General features: G+C 47.4%; 1 protein-coding gene across 1 annotated transcript in view; it reads right to left on the bottom strand.

The window, feature by feature from the left end:
• The window catches only part of LOC123994855 (T-cell activation Rho GTPase-activating protein-like), a 49,728-nt gene extending 31,017 nt beyond the window's left edge, over positions 1 to 18,711 (bottom strand). The window contains exon 1 of the mRNA XM_046297908.1: positions 18,521 to 18,711. Coding sequence (XP_046153864.1) covers positions 18,521 to 18,628 — 108 coding nt within the window. The 5' untranslated portion in view covers positions 18,629 to 18,711. The remainder of the gene's footprint in view (positions 1 to 18,520) is intronic.
• Between the last annotated feature and the right edge of the window lie 1,942 nt (positions 18,712 to 20,653).

Raw genomic sequence — 20,653 nt, 5'->3', positions numbered from 1 at the left:
TCATAGATAGTGTCTTACTATAGATTATAACCCATGATGACTGTCTACTTTACTAGGGGCCATCGCCTCTGTAGTGTCTTACTATAGATTATAGACCAGGTTGACTGTCTATTTTACTACGGGCCATCACCACTCATAGATAGTGTCTTACTATAGATTATAGACCAGGTTGACTGTCTATTTTACTAGGGGCCATCACCACTCATAGATAGTGTCTTACTATAGATTATAGACCAGGTTGACTGTCTATTTTACTAGGGGCCATCGCCTCTATAGTGTCTTACTATAGATTATAGACCAGGTTGACTGTCTATTTTACTAGGGGCCATCGCCTCTATAGTGTCTTACTATAGATTATAACCCATGTTGACTGTCTATTTTACTAGGGGCCATCGCCTCTGTAGTGTCTTACTATAGATTATAACCCATGTTGACTGTCTATTTTACTAGGGGCCATCACCACTCATAGATGGTGTCTTACTATAGATTATAACCCATGTTGACTGTCTACTTTACTAGGGGCCATCACCACTCATAGATAGTGTCTTACTATAGATTATAACCCATGTTGACTGTCTACTTTACTAGGGGCCATCACCACTCATAGATAGTGTCTTACTATAGATTATAGACCAGGTTGACTGTCTATTTTACTAGGGGCCATCACCACTCATAGATAGTGTCTTACTATAGATTATAGACCATGTTGACTGTCTATTTTACTAGGGGCCATCGCCACTCAGAGATAGTGTCTTCAAAGTGAAACAATGTAAAACAAAAAGATGACAAAAATGCAGTGCCTTAGACCGCTGTGCCACTCGGGAGCCCAAAACCATACAACTACAAGTTTGAGCATATCACGAAAAAGACCAACGTTGCAGATTCATTATCTCGACTTCCCTTACCTTAAACTGAAAAAAATGGATAAGTCCACGATTATGTGCAAAGAGTGCTTTCAGTTAGCACACACGACTTACCTGCAGTGAGTATTGTAAAGAAGCAACGAAACAGGATGAAGTCTTGAAACTGTGGAAAATGTCCAAATCCATGTCATTTGTCTTTCTTTTCTAAATTACATTTGTAAAATCAAGTTGGTTCTGCAATGTTGTAAATAGCAAGGTGTGGGGACCAAAAGTTTTAAAATTTCAACTTATTTTAGAAGAAATAAGGAATTCTTTAAGAAAAGTGCAAGGGCGCCAATATATTTGGCCACGACTCTACTTACCATAATTTACTATTACACCTCTTACCCACAAACTGTCATATCTGACATACAGTATCTTCAAATGCAGTGTATTCAGAGATATTGAACGTCTTTTCACGCTTTAGATACCCCCTAGAGGTGGTTACAGATAATGGCAGACAATTCGTTGGACAGACTTCAAAAAAATGGTTGACAAAGTGTGGGATCATAGCATCACTGTCTTATCCTAAGAGCAATGGGAAAATCGAGTGATTCCATTGATACCTTAAGAAAGCCTTGAGAACAGCCAAAAGTGAAGGGAAGAGCTGGGAAAAGGAGCTACCAAATATTCTAGTCTATTGCTCAACACCTCATCACACTTCAGGAGAAACACCAGCCTTTCTCGTGTTTGGAAGAGACAATCGAACAAAGTTGCCAAGCATTGAGAAGATACTGGAATAAACTAAAAGCAAAAGACAATCAAAATCACTACAAAACCTACCAACAGAAAATGAAACAATGTGCTGACAAAACAAACAGAGCCAAAGAACACAACTTTAATGTTGGAGACATTGTGCACATCGCAAGTACGGTGAATGGATGCCAAGTTCCGAGAGACACGCCTAGTTGCATGTTACTGAGACACACCTAAGACAACTCATTTGAACTAGTGAGCACAGAAGATGGCTATAAACTCATCAGGAATGTCAAACACTTTTGACACACTCTTTTGCAACTTGTGTTTAGCGTTCCAAAACATGCCAATGACTCAGCCATGGAAGCCGTGGAAGTATATAACGCCATGGAACTATCAGAAGTGACTACCAGGAGTGGTAGATTTGTGAAAAAGACAAAGAAACTCAAATCTAAAGAACTGAGATAAAATAAGATTTGTTTCCAAACAGTTCCATAAATGACTGTTGAATGTTGATATAGAGGCACTGAAAATTACGATTGAAACTTTGGTTAATGTTTAAAAACAGGTTGTGAATTTTTTTTTAAAAGTACTTACCTGTAATGTAAAAGAAAATAGTATTTAATTTGTGTAAGCTACTGAAACAGGAATATCAATTTTATTGTCAAAGTTGTGTACTTCAATTCTAACAAGGGAAAGTATGTAGTATAGTTGAATAGACTATATCACGAGAAGACCTACCTGTTATAAGAATGAAGATGTGACTAGAACGTTAGAGCTGGAATGGCTTTGAACCGCAAAACCTGTATGATTATTAGTTGTTATTAAAGTGAGTTAAACAAAAACCATGAATACTACTTTAATTCAACAACACACCAACGGTTTTAGTGGACCAACTTTATCCAGGTTAGGCGTAATCACAGGAAAATAAAATCTTTCTCTGTCATCAAAAAGAAAACCAATTTAAAAAAACTAAGTGTGGCATTTTGATTATCTGGCCGTCATCTTGTTTTTGACAGACTGTCCTACTTTGATTACCTCTCCCCACAAACAGACCTTACAGAAACTGGATTTCGGGCCGACCAAAGAGAAAGGAAGAAAAATGCTGGATAGACACTCCCAATGAGGAGTTTTGGGCTGGAAGTAAACGTCAATCACCAAGACAAGGATATACAACAAAGCAACCCTCGCCGTTTTACCCTCTGGCACCCTACCGTAGAGCGGTGCCCTCTTTTCCAGCAAGCCCACATCAGAGCAGCAGACTATCTCGCAAATTTACCCACTGACAGACCCACATTGGCCATATATAGCTACCTCGCGTGACCCACTTTCGTCAGAGAACCAGCCCCCATATTCACAATCATGAACGTGAATCATTGTTACGGATACAGTTATTGTCATGCAGGTGAATGAGGACCCAAAAGCGACTTGGCGAAAACAGAGTCTTTAATCCAGTAAGATACTTAACAAAACAAAAGGCATAATACTACTCGTAAAGACGAGAACAGACTGGAGACATGATCAAGAACTGCAGGTTGCCTCGGGAAGGCACTTGAACCTAGCAGACTCAGACACCTGCTCACCACGCAGCATCTGAGGGAAACACGACACGACAGGGCAAAACATAGACACAGCACGGTGAATATAGACAAGGATCCGACAGGGCAGGTACGGAAAACAAGGAGAGAAATAGGGACTCTAATCAGGGAAAAGGATCGGGAACAGGTGTGGGAAGACTAAATGATTGATTAGGGGAATAGGAACAGCTGGGAGCAGGAACGGAACGATAGAGAGAAGAGAGAGCGAGAGAGTGAGAGAGGGAGGGGGAGAGAGAGGGATAGAAAGAGGAAAGAACCTAATAAGACCAGCAGAGGGAAACGAATAGAAGGGGAAGCACAGGGACAAGACATGATAATTAATGACAAAACATGACAGTACCCCCCACTCACCGAGCGCCTCCTGGCGCACTCGAGGAGGAACCCTGGCGGCAACGGAGGAAATCATCAATAAGCGAACGGTCCAGCACGTCCCGAGACGGAACCCAACTCCTCTCCTCAGGACCGTAACCCTCCCAATCCACTAAGTATTGGTGACCCCGTCCCGAGAACGTATGTCCATGATCTTACGTACCTTGTAAATAGGTGCGCTCTCGACAAGGACGGGAGGGGGGAGGGAAGACGAACGGGGGTGCGAAGAAAGGGCTTGACACAGGAGACATGGAAGACAGGATGGACGCGACGAAGATGTCGCGGAAGAAGCAGTCGCACAGCGACAGGATTGACGACCTGGGAGACACGGAACGGACCAATGAACCGCGGAGTCAACTTACGAGAAGCTGTCGTAAGAGGAAGGTTGCGAGTGGAAAGCCACACTCTCTGGCCGCAACAATACCTTGGACTCTTAATCCTGCGTTTATTGGCGGCTCTCACAGTCTGTGCCCTGTAACGGCAAAGTGCAGACCTCACCCTCCTCCAGGTGCGCTCACAACGTTGGACAAACGCTTGAGCGGAGGGAACGCTGGACTCGGCAAGCTGGGATGAGAACAGAGGAGGCTGGTAACCCAGACTACTCTGAAACGGAGATAACCCGGTAGCAGACGAAGGAAGCGAGTTGTGAGCGTATTCTGCCCAGGGGAGCTGTTCTGCCCAAGACGCAGGGTTTCTGAAAGAAAGGCTGCGTAGTATGCGACCAATCGTCTGATTGGCCCTCTCTGCTTGACCGTTAGACTGGGGATGAAACCCGGAAGAGAGACTGACGGACGCACCAATCAAACGACAGAACTCCCTCCAAAACTGTGACGTGAATTGCGGACCTCTGTCTGAAACGGCGTCTAACGGGAGGCCATGAATTCTGAACACATTCTCGATAATGATTTGTGCCGTCTCCTTAGCGGAAGGAAGTTTAGCGAGGGGAATGAAATGTGCCGCCTTAGAGAACCTATCGACAACCGTAAGAATCACAGTCTTCCCCGCAGACAAAGGCAGACCGGTAATGAAGTCTAGGGCGATGTGAGACCATGGTCGAGAAGGAATGGGGAGCGGTCTGAGACGACCGGCAGGAGGAGAGTTACCCGACTTAGTCTGCGCGCAGTCCGAACAAGCAGCCACGAAACGGCGCGTGTCACGCTCCTGAGTCGGCCACCAAAAGCGCTGGCGAATAGACGCAAGAGTGCCTCGAACACCGGGATGACCAGCTAACTTGGCAGAGTGAGCCCACTGAAGAACAGCCAGACGAGTGGAAACAGGAACGAAAAGGAGGTTACTAGGACAAGCGCGCGCGACGCAGTGTGCGTGAGTGCTTGCTTAACCTGTCTTTCAATTCCCAGACTGTCAACCCGACAACACGCCCATAAGGAAGAATCCCCTCGGGATCAGTAGAAGCCACAGAAGAACTAAACAGACGGGATAAGGCATCAGGCTTGGTGTTTTTGCTACCCGGACGGTAAGAAATCACAAACTCGAAACGAGCGAAAAACAACGCCCAACGAGCTTGACGGGCATTAAGTCGTTTGGCAGAACGGATGTACTCAAGGTTCTTATGGTCTGTCCAAACGACAAAAGGAACGGTCGCCCCCTCCAACCACTGTCGCCATTCGCCTAGGGCTAAGCGGATGGCGAGCAGTTCACGGTTACCCACATCATAGTTGCGCTCAGATGGCGACAGGCGATGAGAAAAATAAGCGCAAGGATGAACCTTATCGTCAGACTGGAAGCGCTGGGATAGAATGGCTCCCACGCCTACCTCTGAAGCGTCAACCTCGACAATGAATTGTCTAGTGACGTCAGGAGTAACGAGGATAGGAGCGGACGTAAAACGTTCTTTTAGAAGATCAAAAGCTCCCTGGGCGGAACCGGACCACTTAAAACACGTCTTGACAGAAGTAAGAGCTGTGAGAGGGGCAGCAACTTGACCGAAATTACGAATGAAACGCCGATAGAAATTAGCGAAACCTAAAAGCGCTGCAACTCGACACGTGACCTTGGAACGGGCCAATCACTGACAGCTTGGACCTTAGCGGAATCCATCTGAATGCCTTCAGCGGAAATAACGGAACCGAGAAAAGTAACGGAGGAGACATGAAAAGAGCACTTCTCAGCCTTTACGTAGAGACAATTCTCTAAAAGGCGCTGTAGAACACGTCGAACGTGCTGAACATGAATCTCGAGTGACGGTGAAAAAATCAGGATATCGTCAAGATAGACAAAAACAAAGATGTTCAGCATGTCTCTCAGAACATCATTAACTAATGCCTGAAAAACAGCTGGCGCATTGGCGAGACCAAACGGCAGAACCCGGTACTCAAAATGCCCTAACGGAGTGTTAAACGCCGTTTTCCACTCGTCCCCCTCTCTGATGCGCACGAGATGGTAAGCGTTACGAAGGTCCAACTTAGTAAAGCACCTGGCTCCCTGCAGAATCTCGAAGGCTGATGACATAAGGGGAAGCGGATAACGATTCTTAACCGTTATGTCATTCAGCCCTCGATAATCCACGCAGGGGCGCAGAGTACCGTCCTTCTTCTTAACAAAAAGAACCCCGCCCCGGCCGGAGAGGAAGAAGGCACTATGGTACCGGCGTCAAGAGACACAGATAAATAATCCTCGAGAGCCTTACGTTCGGGAGCCGACAGAGAGTATAGTCTACCCCGAGGAGGAGTGGTCCCCGGAAGGAGATCAATACTACAATCATACGACCGGTGAGGAGGAAGGGAGTTGGCTCGGGACCGACTGAAGACCGTGCGCAGATCATGATATTCCTCCGGCACTCCTGTCAAATCGCCAGGTTCCTCCTGAGAAGTGGGGACAGAAGAAATGGGAGGGATGGCAGACATTAAACACTTCACATGACAAGAAACGTTCCAGGATAGGATAGAATTACTAGACCAATTAATAGAAGGATTATGACATACTAGCCAGGGATGACCCAAAACAACAGGTGTAAAAGGTGAAAGAAAAATCAAAAAAGAAATAGTCTCACTGTGGTTACCAGATACTGTGAGAGTTAAAGGTAGTGTCTCAAATCTGATACTGGGAAGATGACTACCATCTAAGGCAAACATGGGCGTAGGCTTGTCTAACTGTCTGAAAGGAATGTCATGTTTCCGAGCCCATGCTTCGTCCATGAAACAACCCTCAGCCCCAGAGTCAATCAAGGCACTGCATGTAGCACCCGAACCGGTCCAGCGTAGATGGACCGACATAGTAGTACATGATCTAGATGAAGAGACCTGAGTAGTAGAGCTCACCAGTAGCCCTCCGCTTACTGATGAGCTCTGGCCTTTACTGGACATGAATTGACAAAATGTCCATCAAATCCGCAATAGAGGCACAGGCGGTTGGTGATCCTCCGTTCCCTCTCCTTAGTCGAGATGCGAATCCCTCCCAGCTGCATGGGCTCAGTCTCTGAGCCAGAGGAGGGAGATGGTTGCGATGCGGAGCAGGGAAACACCGTTGATGCGAGCTCTCTTCCACGAGCCTGGTGACGAAGATCTACCCGTCGTTCTATGCGGATGGCGAGAGCAATCAAAGAGTCCACATCTGAAGGAACCTCCCGGGAGAGAATCTCATCCTTAACCACTGCGTGGAGTCCCTCCAGAAAACGAGCGAGCAGCGCCGGCTCGTTCCACTCACTAGAGGCAGCAAGAGTGCGAAACTCAATAGAGTAATCCGTTATGGATCGATCACCTTGGCATAGGGAAGCCAGGGCCCTAGAAGCCTCCCTACCAAAAACTGAACGGTCAAAAACCCGAATCATCTCCTCTTTAAAGTTCTGGTATTTGTTAGAGCAATCAGCCCTTGCCTCCCAGATAGCTGTGCCCCACTCTCGAGCCCGGCCAGTAAGGAGTGAAATGACGTAAGCAACCCGAGCTCTCTCTCTAGAGTATGTGTTAGGTTGGAGAAAGAACACAATCTCACACTGGGTGAGAAAGGAGCGGCACTCAGTGGGCTGCCCGGAGTAGCAAGGTGGGTTATTAACCCTAGGTTCTGGAGGCTCGGCAGGCCAGGAAGTAACAGGTGGCACGAGACGAAGACTCTGGAACTGTCCAGAGAGGTCGGAAACCTGAGCGGCCAGGTTCTCCACGGCATGGCGAGCAGCAGACAATTCCTGCTCGTGTCTGCCGAGCATGGCTCCTTGGATCTCGACGGCAGTGTTACGAGAGTCTGTAGTCGCTGGGTCCATTCCTTGGTCGGATCCTTCTGTCATGCAGGTGAATGAGGACCCAAAAGCGACTTGGCGAAAACAGAGTCTTTAATCCAGTAAGATACTTAACAAAACAAAAGGCATAATACTACTCGTAAAGACGAGAACAGACTGGAGACATGATCAAGAACTGCAGGTTGCCTCGGGAAGGCACTTGAACCTAGCAGACTCAGACACCTGCTCACCACGCAGCATCTGAGGGAAACACGACACGACAGGGCAAAACATAGACACAGCACGGTGAATATAGACAAGGATCCGACAGGGCAGGTACGGAAAACAAGGAGAGAAATAGGGACTCTAATCAGGGAAAAGGATCGGGAACAGGTGTGGGAAGACTAAATGATTGATTAGGGGAATAGGAACAGCTGGGAGCAGGAACGGAACGATAGAGAGAAGAGAGAGCGAGAGAGTGAGAGAGGAAGGGGGAGAGAGAGGGATAGAAAGAGGGAAAGAACCTAATAAGACCAGCAGAGGGAAACGAATAGAAGGGGAAGCACAGGGACAAGACATGATAATTAATGACAAAACATGACAGTTATCCTGTGTGTGTGTGTATCCTGTGTGTGTGTTTCTTTTCTCTCCTTCTCCCCTCACAGGTGAAAACCATCACTCCCCAATCAGTCAACAATCAATCATCAATCAGAAGACACACCTCCTCCTATTTCCTGACCTATCACAGTTCCTTCCCCATGGTTTAAAAACCCCATCATGTGTTTGTTCTATAGCTCAGCTCAATCTCTAGCTCAATCTCTATGTAAATGCCATGTCTGTAGGTCTCTGTGTTTCACTCTCGCTTTGTGTCTTAAACCTCTCTTTTGTTTAAAGCACCTCCATAGCACTTTGTCATCACCTGTGAGTATTGTTTTTGGTTATGGTGTTTGTTTGTTTGCTGGTGGGAAAAGGGGAAACCAAGACAAGTCGCCCATGGGCATACACTACCCGTAGGTGAACTTTGTTAAATACACTAGTTAGAACTGGACGGACCACCCACTGTATTTTTGGTTAGTTAGTTAGCTGTTGTTAAAGTAGGCTAGTCTAGCTTAGGGGTATTTTTGAATACTTATTGTTTCTTTCCTTGGGTCCAGCTCAGCCCCTTTTCCTGCTCCCCCCCATTACCGTGTGTTTATAAATAAACCTAGAGTTTGACGGTAGATTTCTGTTGTCGTGGTTATTTCGTGCACACTTTTACTTTGCCACAATAATAATTTGCATGAGTTATGTTACGGATCTCATTACCATCCCCCCTAGACTGTCGGGCCAAAAGGGATTCGTAACAATCATGCTCACTTGAGTGTAGGTCACTGAACACTAAACAAGAAGACCCATTCATCCAACCCATTGATGAGCTCTAGGCCACTGCATCATTCATTACAGGCCCTGCACCTATATTGATTGGATAAAAGGTCAAAGGTCTCAGGTCGTCTTGTGACTCAGCTCTCTTGGGTGTTCTTGTGCCTTGTGTTCTGAAAATGCCTAACACTAGTGTGTACACCCTTATGGTATACTAGGGAAATTGGGTTTCCATAGCTAGGGCTGACAGCTAGGACTTGTGAAGAGCAGAATCAACAACGTCTGCATAATCAAAATAGTTGCTTTGTGAGAAGGTGTTCAAGTTCACAGTTAACCATTGTTAACTGCTATGCAGACGACACACAACTAATCTTCTCCTTTCCCCCTTCTGATGACCAGGTGGCGAATCGCATCTCTGCATGTCTGGCAGACATATCAGTGTGGATGACGGATCACCACCTCAAACTGAACCTCGGCAAGACGGAGCTGCTCTTCCTCCCGGGGAAGGACTGCCCGTTCCATGATCTCGCCATCACGGTTGACAACTCCACTGTGTCCTCCTCCCAGAGCGCTAAGAACCTTGGTGTGATCCTGGACAACACCCTGTCGTTCTCAACCAACATCAAGGCGGTGGCCCGTTCCTGTAGGTTCATGCTCTACAACATCCGCAGAGTACGACCCTGCCTCACACAGGAAGCGGCGCAGGTCCTAATCCAGGCACTTGTCATCTCCCGTCTGGACTACTGCAACTCGCTGTTGGCTGGGCTCGCTGCCTGTGCCATTAAACCCCTTCAACTCATCCAGAACGCCGCAGCCCGTATGGTGTTCAACCTTCCCAAGTTCTCTCACGTCACCCCGCTCCTCCGTTCTCTCCACTGGCTTCCAGTTGAAGCTCGCATCCGCTACAAGACCATGGTGCTTGCCTACGGAGCTGTGAGGGGAACGGCACCTCAGTACCTCCAGGCTCTGATCAGGCCCTACACCCAAACAAGGGCACTGCGTTCATCCACCTCTGGCCTGCTCGCCTCCCTACCACTGAGGAAGTACAGCTCCCGCTCAGCCCAGTCAAAACTGTTCGCTGCTCTGGCCCCCCAATGGTGGAACAAACTCCCTCACGACGCCAGGACAGCGGAGTCAATCACCACCTTCCAGAGACACCTGAAAACCCACCTCTTTAAGGAATACCTAGGATAGGATAAGTATTCCCTCTCACCCCCCCCTTTAAGATTTAGATGCACTATTGTAAAGTGACTGTTCCACTGGATGTCATAAGGTGAATGCACCAATTTGTAAGTCGCTCTGGATAAGAGCGTCTGCTAAATGACTTAAATGTAAATGTAAATGTAAATGTAAATACAGGCTGATAAGTACCAGTGGCTTTGACCCCAAAAGAGAGCAGGTCTGCCGGAGCCATGGCCCAAACATGGGTGTGGGCCCAAGTCGATGGAAACAGAAAAGTTTGGGTAAAACACTGGGGTAAATCCTGTTTGGAAATGTGCCATCAGAGAGTTCAGGGTCATGTTCAGAGGGGAGAAAATATTTTGAAATGAAAATAAACGTGGTGCTACCTGGACTTTTTCAATCGGAACTTCCGGCGCCGACTGAGATGGCCACCTCGCTTCGCGTTCCTAGGAAACTATGCAGTTTTTTGTTTTTTTTACGTGTTATTTCTTACATTAGTACCCCAGGTCATCTTAGGTTTCATTACATACAGTCGAGAAGAACTACTGAATATAAGATCAGCGTCAACTCACCATCAGTACGACCAAGAATATGTTTTCCGCGACGCGGATCCTGTGTTCTGCCTTTCAAACAGGACAACGGAATGGATCGCATGCAGCGACCCAAGGAAACGACTCCGAAAAAGAGGGAAATGAGGCGGTGTTCTGGTCAGACTCCGAAAAAGGGCACATCGCGCACCACTTCCCAGCATTCTTCTTGCCAATGTCCAGTCTCTTGACAACAAGGTTGACGAAATCCGAGCAAGGGTGGCATTCCAGAGGGACATCAGAGACTGCAACATTCTCTGCTTCACGGAAACATGGCTTACTGGGAAGACGCTATCCGATGCGATGCAGCCAACGGGTTTCTCAACGCACCGCGCCGACAGGAACAATCATCTCTCTGGTAAGAAGAGTGGCGGGGGCGTATGCCTCATGACTAACGGGACATGGTGTGATGAAGGAAACATACAGGAACTCAAATCCTTCTGTTCACCTGATTTAGAATTCCTCACAATCAAATGTAGACCGCATTATCTACCAAGAGAATTCTCTTCGATTATAATCACAGCCGTATATATCCCCCCCCAAGCAGACACATCGATGGCTCTGAACGAACTTTATTTAACTCTTTGCAAACTGGAAACCATTTATCCGGAGGCTGCATTCATTGTAGCTGGGGATTTTAACAAAGCTAATCTGAAAACAAGACTCCCTAAATTTTATCAGCATATCGATTGCGCAACCAGGGGTGGTAAAACCTTGGATGATTGTTACTCTAACTTCCGCGACGCATATAAGGCCCTGCCCCGCCCCCTTTCGGGAAAGCTGACCACGACTCCATTTTGCTGATCCCTGCCTACAGGCAGAAGCTAAAACAAGAGGCTCCCACGCTGAGGTCTGTCCAACGCTGGTCAGACCAAGCTGACTCTACACTCCAAGACTGCTTCCATCACGTGGACTGGGACATGTTTCGTATTGCGTCAGATGAAAATATTGACGAATACGCTGATTCGGTGTGCGAGTTCATTAGAACGTGCGTCGAAGATGTCGTTCCCATAGCAACGATAAAAACATTCCCAAACCAGAAACCGTGGATTGTTTGCAGCATTCGTGTGAAACTGAAAGCGCGAAGCACTGCTTTTAATCAGGCCAAGGTGTCTGGTAACATGTCCGAATTTAAACAATGCAGCTATTCCCTCTGCAAGGCTATTAAACAAGCTATGCGTCAGTACAGAGACAAAGTGGAATCTCAATTCAATGGCTCAGACACAAGAGGCATGTGGCAGGGTCTACAGTCAATCACGGACTACAAGAAGAAACCCAGCCCAGTCACGGACCAGGATGTCTTGCTCCCAGGCAGACTAAATAACTTTTTTGCCCGCTTTGAGGACAATACAGTGCCACTGACACGGCCTGCAACGAAAACATGCGGTCTCTCCTTCACTGCAGCCGAGGTGAGTAAGACATTTAAACGTGTTAACCCTCGCAAGGCTGCAGGCCCAGACGGCATCCCCAGCCGCGCCCTCAGAGCATGCGCAGACCAGCTGGCCGGTGTGTTTACGGACATATTCAATCAATCCCTATACCAGTCTGCTGTTCCCACATGCTTCAAGAGGGCCACCATTGTTCCTGTTCCCAAGGAAGCTAAGGTAACTGAGCTAAACGACTACCACCCCGTAGCACTCACTTCCGTCATCATGAAGTGCTTTGAGAGACTAGTCAAGGACCATATCACCTCCACCCTACCTGACACCCTAGACCCACTCCAATTTGCTTACCGCCCAAATAGGTCCACAGACGATGCAATCTCAACCACACTGCACACTGCCCTAACCCACCTGGACAAGAGGAATACCTATGTGAGAATGCTGTTCATCGACTACAGCTCGGCATTCAACACCATAGTACCCTCCAAGCTCGTCATCAAGCTCGAGACCCTGGGTCTCGACCCCGCCCTGTGCAACTGGGTACTGGACTTCCTGACGGGCCGCCCCCAGGTGGTGAGGGTAGGCAACAACGTCTCCTCCCCGCTGATCCTCAACACGGGGGCCCCACAAGGGTGCGTTCTGAGCCCTCTCCTGTACTCCCTGTTCACCCACGACTGCGTGGCCACGCACGCCTCCAACTCAATCATCAAGTTTGCGGACGACACAACAGTGGTAGGCTTGATTACCAACAACGACGAGACGGCCTACAGGGAGGAGGTGAGGGCCCTCGGAGTGTGGTGTCAGGAAAATAACCTCACACTCAATGTCAACAAAACTAAGGAGATGATTGTGGACTTCAGGAAACAGCAGAGGGAACACCCCCCTATCCACATCGATGGAACAGTAGTGGAGAGGGTAGCAAGTTTTAAGTTCCTCGGCATACACATCACAGACAAACTGAATTGGTCCACTCACACTGACAGCGTCGTGAAGAAGGCGCAGCAGCGCAGGAAGGCCATAAAGATCATCAAGGACATCAACCACCCGAACCACTGCCTGTTCACCCCGCTATCATCCAGAAGGCGAGGTCAGTACAGGTGCATCAAAGCTGGGACCGAGAGACTGAAAAACAGCTTCTATCTCAAGGCCATCAGACTGTTAAACAGCCACCACTAACATTGAGTGGCTGCTGCCAACACACTGTCATTGACACTGACCCAACTCCAGCCACTTTAATAATGGGAATTGATGGGAAATGATGTAAATATATCACTAGCCACTTTAAACAATGCTACCTTATATAATGTTACTTACCCTACATTATTCATCTCATATGCATATGTATATACTGTACTCTACATCATCGACTGCATCCTTATGTAATACATGTATCACTAGCCACTTTAACTATGCCAACTGTTTACTTTGTCTACACACTCATCTCATATGTATATACTGTACTCGATACCATCTACTGTATGCTGCTCTGTACCATCACTCATTCATATATCCTTATGTACATATTCCTTATCCCCTTACACTGTGTATAAGACAGTAGTTTTGGAATTGTTAGTTAGATTACTTGTTGGTTATCACTGCATTGTCGGAACTAGAAGCACAAGCATTTCGCTACACTCGCATTAACATCTGCTAACCATGTGTATGTGACAAATAAAATTTGATTTGATTTGAAAACATTGCCATGCCCATCACAACAGTTCAGAAGGTGCTGTTAGAGCTAGTGTTGTGTTTGAGACCACCTAAAGCGAGACCGATTCAAGACCAAGACTGGGGGTGGTGAAGGGTCTGAGATCATCAAGACCAAGACCGGGGGAGAGGGGTCTGAGATCATCAAGACCGAGACCGGGGGAGAGGGGTCTGAGATCATCAAGACTGAGACCGGGGGGAGAGGGGTCTGAGATCATCAAGACCGAGACCGGGGGGTTAGGGGTCTGAGATCATCAAGACCGAGACCGGGGGGAGAGGGGTCTGAGATCATCAAGACCGAGACCGGGGGGTTAGGGGTCTGAGATCATCAAGACCGAGACCGGAAAAATGCGAGTCCAATTCAAGACCATGATTGTAATTGTGTCAAATTTCCACCATAATAACAGTTCAAATCAACATATTTACTTTTTCAGCCTGGGACCCAAATAAACAATTCTGTGTTTTCCTGGGACCCAAGCTCATGAAAACCTACCCCCTTTTGGGAGTCCTAAGCAAAATTTTGTTGGGGGTGTCCCCCACCTCGTGGACCAAACATTTTAGTGGCCCCCCTCGACAGGGGAGATAAAATGCTGCAATTATAGAGCAAGTTTTCTGCAAGTCAACACATCTTTCCCCTGGGGCTGAGAGAACAATTGTATTAAAAAAATACTCATTTTACTCATTTTGCTACATTGTGGAGAGAAATCTTAAATACCAAATGTCAATGCCAGTATTCTGTTGGCATCCTGGATAAAAGCACACTTTTTCATGAAACTTTCATAGCACATCAACAGCAGACGGAATTTACTACTTTCAATTTGTGAGAAGAAAAACGTTGAAATACGCAAAAATAGAGTTACAAGGTTTTCCCAAGATGCCAACATACACTACATGACCAAAGTGTGTGGACACCTGCTCGTCGAACATCTCATTCCAAATTCATGGGCTTTAATATGGAGTTGTTACCCCTTTTATTGCTATAACAGCCTCCACTCTTCTGGGAAGGCTTTCCACTAGATGGTGGAACATTGCTGCAGGGCTTCCATTCAGCCCCAAGAGCATTAGTGAGGTTGGGCACTGACGTTGGGAAATTAGGCCTGGCTCGCAATTGGCATTCCAATTCATCACAAAGGTGTTTGATGGGGTTGAGGTCAGGGCTCTGTGCAGGCCAGTCAAGTTCTTCCACACTTATCTCGACAAACCATCTCTGTATGGACCTCGCTTTGTGCACAGGGACATTGTCATGCTGAAACAGAAAAGGTCCTTCCCCAAACTGTTGCCACAAAGTTGGAAGCACAACATCCTCTAGAATGTCTTTATATGCTGTAGGATTTAGATTTCCCTTCACTGGAACTAAGGGACCTAGCCCGAACCATGAAAAATTACATTTACATTACATTACATTTAAGTCATTTAGCAGACGCTCTTATCCAGAGCGACTTACAAATTGGTGCATTCACTTTATGACATCCAGTGGAACAGCCACTTTACAATAGTGCATCTAAATATTTTAAGGGGGGGGGGGGGGGGGTGAGAAGGATTACTTTATCCTATCCTAAGTATTCCTTAAAGAGGTGGGGTTTCAGGTGTCTCCGGAAGGTGGTGATTGACTCCGCTGTCCTGGCGTCGTGAGGGAGTTTGTTCCACCATTGGGGAGCCAGAGCAGCGAACAGTTTTGACTGGGCTGAGCGGGAACTGTACTTCCTCAGTGGTAGGGAGGCGAGCAGGCCAGAGGTGGATGAACGCAGTGCCCTTGTTTGGGTGTAGGGCCTGATCAGAGCCTGGAGGTACTGAGGTGCCGTTCCCTTCACAGCTCCGTAGGCAAGCACCATGGTCTTGTAGCGGATGCAAGCTTCAACTGGAAGCCAGTGGAGAGAGCGGAGGAGCGGGGTGACGTGAGAGAACTTGGGAAGGTTGAACACTAGACGGGCTGCGGCGTTCTGGATGAGTTGTAGGGGTTTAATGGCACAGGCAGGGAGCCCAGCCAACAGCGAGTTGCAGTAATCCAGACGGGAGATGACAAGTGCCTGGATTAGGACCTGCGCCGCTTCCTGTGTGAGGCAGGGTCGTACTCTGCGGATGTTGTAGAGCATGAACCTACAGGAACGGGCCACCGCCTTGATGTTAGTTGAGAACGACAGGGTGTTGTCCAGGATCACGCCAAGGTTCTTAGCGCTCTGGGAGGAGGACACAATGGAGTTGTCAACCGTGATGGCGAGATCATGGAACGGGCAGTCCTTCCCCGGGAGGAAGAGCAGCTCCGTCTTGCCGAAGTTCAGCTTGAGGTGGTGATCTGTCATCCACACTGATATGTCTGCCAGACATGCAGAGATGCGATTCGCCACCTGGTCATCAGAAGGGGGAAAGGAGAAGATTAATTGTGTGTCGTCTGCATAGCAATGATAGGAGAGACCATGTGAGGTTATGACAGAGCCAAGTGACTTGGTGTATAGCGAGAATAGGAGAGGGCCTAGAACAGAGCCCTGGGGGACACCAGTGGTGAGAGCGCGTGGTGAGGAGACAGATTCTCGCCACGCCACCTGGTAGGAGCGACCTGTCAGGTAGGACGCAATCCAAGCGTGGGCCGCGCCGGAGATGCCCAACTCGGAGAGGGTGGAGAGGAGGATCTGATGGTTCACAGTATCGAAGGCAGCTGGGTCTAGAAGGATGAGAGCAGAGGAGAGAGAGTTAGCTTTAGCGGTGCGGAGCGCCTCCGTGATACAGAGAAGAGCAGTCTCAGTTGAATGACTAGTCTTGAAACCTGACTGATTTGGATCAAGAAGGTCATTCTGAGAGAGATAGCGGGAGAGCTGACCAAGGACGGCACGTTCAAGAGTTTTGGAGAGAAAAGAAAGAAGGGATACTGGTCTGTAGTTGTTAACATCGGAGGGATCGAGTGTAGGTTTTTTCAGAAGGGGTGCAACTCTCGCTCTCTTGAAGACGGAAGGGACGTAACCAGCGGTCAGGGATAAGTTGATGAGCGAGGTGAGGTAAGGGAGAAGGTCTCCGGAAATGGTCTGGAGAAGAGAGGAGGGGATAGGGTCAAGCGGGCAGGTTGTTGGGCGGCCGGCCGTCACAAGACGCGAGATTTCATCTGGAGAGAGAGAGGGGAGAGAGAGGTCAGAGCACAGGGTAGGGCAGTGTGAGCTGAACCAGCGGTGTCGTTTGACGAAGTCATCTGCAGAGAGGGAGGTGGGGGGGGGGGGATTCAGGAGGGAGGAGAAGGTGGCAAAGAGCTTCCTAGGGTTAGAGGCAGATGCTTGGAATTTAGAGTGGTAGAAAGTGGCTTTAGCAGCAGAGACAGAGGAGGAAAATGTAGAGAGGAGGGAGTGAAAGGATGCCAGGTCCGCAGGGAGGCGAGTTTTCCTCCATTTCCGCTCGGCTGCCCGGAGCCCTGTTCTGTGAGCTCGCAATGAGTCGTCAAGCCACGGAGCGGGAGGGGAGGACCGAGCCGGCCTGGAAGATAGGGGACATAGAGAGTCAAAGGATGCAGAAAGGGAGGAGAGGAGGGTTGAGGAGGCAGAATCAGGAGATAGGTTGGAGAAGGTTTGAGCAGAGGGAAGAGATGATAGGATGGAAGAGGAGAGAGTAGCGGGGGAGAGAGAGCGAAGGTTGGGACGGCGCGATACCATCCGAGTAGGGGCAGTGTGGGAAGTGTTGGATGAGAGCGAGAGGGAAAAGGATACAAGGTAGTGGTCGGCGACTTGGAGGGGAGTTGCAATGAGGTTAGTGGAAAAATAGCCCCAGACCATTATTCCTCATCCACCAAACTTTAGTTGGCACTATGCATTGGGGCAGGTAGCATTCTCCTAACATCCATCAAACCCAGATTGGTTGAGTTTTGTCTGTATAGCAATTAGTCAATTTTTCTGTTGATAATGATGCAAAAGGCTGTTGTTTGAAAATATGGTCAAATAACTTTGCCTCTGTGATGTCTTTGTCTTTCTAATTGAATGTCAAGCCAATTATGCAGGATAAATCTTTTCACAAAAATGGCGCAATTGAAAACAATGCATATAACCATCACATGGCAACACCAATGAAGGCATTATGATTTGACCCTTGCCATATCAATACCCTATATTAAGCTGTCAGAGCAGCTGACAGATCACTGAACCTGTTCATAGCTCATCTGTAAATAGCCCATCCAATCTACCTCATCCCCATACTGCATTTATTTATTTATCTTGCTCCTTTGCACCCCAGTATCTCTACTTGCACATTCATCTTCTGCACATTCTACCATTCCAGTGTTTAATTGCTATATTGTAATTACTTCGCCACCATGGCCTATTTATTGCCTTATACCTCTCTTATCCTACCTCCTTTGCACATGCTGTATATAGATTTTTTTACTGTATTTTTGATTGTATGTTTGTTTATTCCATGTGTAACTCTGTGTTGTTGTATGTGTCGAACTGCTTTGCTTTATCTTGGCCAGGTCGCAGTTGCAAATGAGAACTTGTTCTCAACTAGCCTACCTGGTCAAATAAAGCTGAAAATATCTGCACCACTCAAAATTTAACCATGAAGGCTACAAAGACTCCTACTAAAGTTGGTTAGTACTCACAGGATGTAGTCCTAAAGCCGCAGCTTCGTCATAGCTTCCCCTCCTCATCACTGCGATCCCAAGATCTTCCAATGTTCGTGTTCTTGGAGCTTCCATGTCTGTGTCCATGTATCCCTGTCTGTGTTCCTGTCCGGTCTGTATGTGGAGCGGAGTGCAGGGGAACAGTGGTGGGACTTGTGAGAGTAGAATAGTGGGGCTCTACAGTACACAGGAGGGGCACAGGGTCCTACCGACTGGCTTTTTCAGCTAGCGCTAATGAGGGTTTAGAACAATGGAGGCCCGCCGGACAAAAAAGGAAACAGGGTTCTGCTTGACCTTGGCCTGTTGGAACCCCAACCCCCCCCCCCCCCGTCATCCGTCTATCTCTATGCTCGGACAGGCTGTAGTAATGAGATCGCTGGGCGTCCCACCAAAGTGCTCGCCCCTAGTTTCAGGCTAACGAGAAGGCACGGCCGTGACAACCAGCCCCAACAATATCTCAGGAAAGAAGGGGGGGTCACACACACATGAAAAGGCACACATGCACACAACCTTTCAGGTCTGGATGTGTTTGTGTGAATTGGAGTGTGATATGATGGAAAATATCCTATCGCAGTAGATACAAAGCCAGGAGGTTACATAACTATTTTCCACTGGGGTTATGCCGATTTTTACATCCAAATAGCTATTATGATTCTACCCTCTCACTCGACCTTTGCTAAGATTTCCCATGGGAACCAAGCTTCAGTGTCATCATCATTAGGCAGATGAATTCAGAAGGTAGATTCAGATCTGAACCCTGATCACCAAAGAGGATATGGATGACTTGAGTCTGATATCCCTAATATGGAAGTGTATAGGAACGCAAAGAAATGTATTATCACCAATCACATCTTTCCTTGACAAGCCAAGATTTCTGAAATTCACTGAAGCAATTTCTCTACAAACATGACAGCGTCATATCAAACAAATATTGGGTGCGATATGCCAATAACACATTTGACAGTAACCATGTAAAAGTTATTGTTATGCACACTACATGCCAACAAACAGACTTTCCATGTCTTATGGGAAAAAAACGATAATGCCAATGCTTCCATTGAATAATACAAAAGTGCAGCACGTAGACAATCACGAGCGTGTCAGAGTTTTCATGTCTGGCTTGATCAAAGCTGCTTTAGAGACTGGCAGTGATATATGAGTTTCGTAAAAATACTGTGATGCTCCACTTAGTTCCCTTGGGCATGGAGCTTCTAACGCCGTGTGCACACAGGTTATTTGCCGTAGGGTACATTTGACTTAATCTTTACAATTCATGCGCCGCATCACAACCCAAAAAATAAAATGACAAATTAACAAATTCTTCGGTGGTTTACTACTGGTACTGCACGGCAATGCAACACACAAATTTAGGAAATCCAATGCATTCGACACACTGCTACACATTGTAGATAAGTCGCAGCGGTGTGGTTTGCCTCCCAATGAAATGAATAGACTTCTGTCGCAACACATACAGTTTGACGCAACAGGTGTGCAAAAGGCTTGACTCTGGCAGTTTTAGAGGTTAACTCAAGTGTACATTTCCATGGTAATGTAGAATGTTCGTTGAAATTAACTGATGTGGCTCATGTAATGGAATGTACTTTCTGTTATGTCAGATGAATTGATTCAACCATTCACGCCACAGATTGATACATTATTTAATTTCCCATTCAGTGCTGCCAACTTCAAACATCAAATGTTCATAAATGACCAGCATGGTCAAATAATAATAATCACAGGCAGAACAGTTGAAACTGGAGCAGCAGCACGGCCAGGTGGACTGGGGACAGCAAGGAATCATCATGCCAGGTAGTCCTGAGGCATGGTCCTAGGGCTCAGGTCCGCCGAGAGAGAGAAAGAAAGAGAGAATTAGAGAGAGCATACTTAAATTCACACAGGACACCGGATAAGACAGGAGAAGTACTCAAGATATAACAAACTGACCCTAGTCCCCTGACACATAAACTACTGCAGCATAAATACTGGAGGCTGAGATAGGAGGGGTCAGGAGACACTGTGGCCCCATCCGATGATACCCCCGGACTGGGCCAAACAGGAAGGATATAACTCCACCCACTTTGCCAAAGCACAGCCCCCACACCACTAGAGGGA

The sequence above is a fragment of the Oncorhynchus gorbuscha genome, linkage group LG14 (assembly GCF_021184085.1).
Source record: "Oncorhynchus gorbuscha isolate QuinsamMale2020 ecotype Even-year linkage group LG14, OgorEven_v1.0, whole genome shotgun sequence".
Classification (NCBI taxonomy): Eukaryota; Metazoa; Chordata; class Actinopteri; order Salmoniformes; family Salmonidae; genus Oncorhynchus; species Oncorhynchus gorbuscha.
Note: the sequence above shows the minus strand (reverse complement) of the source record. Positions and strands in the feature narration are given on the sequence as shown.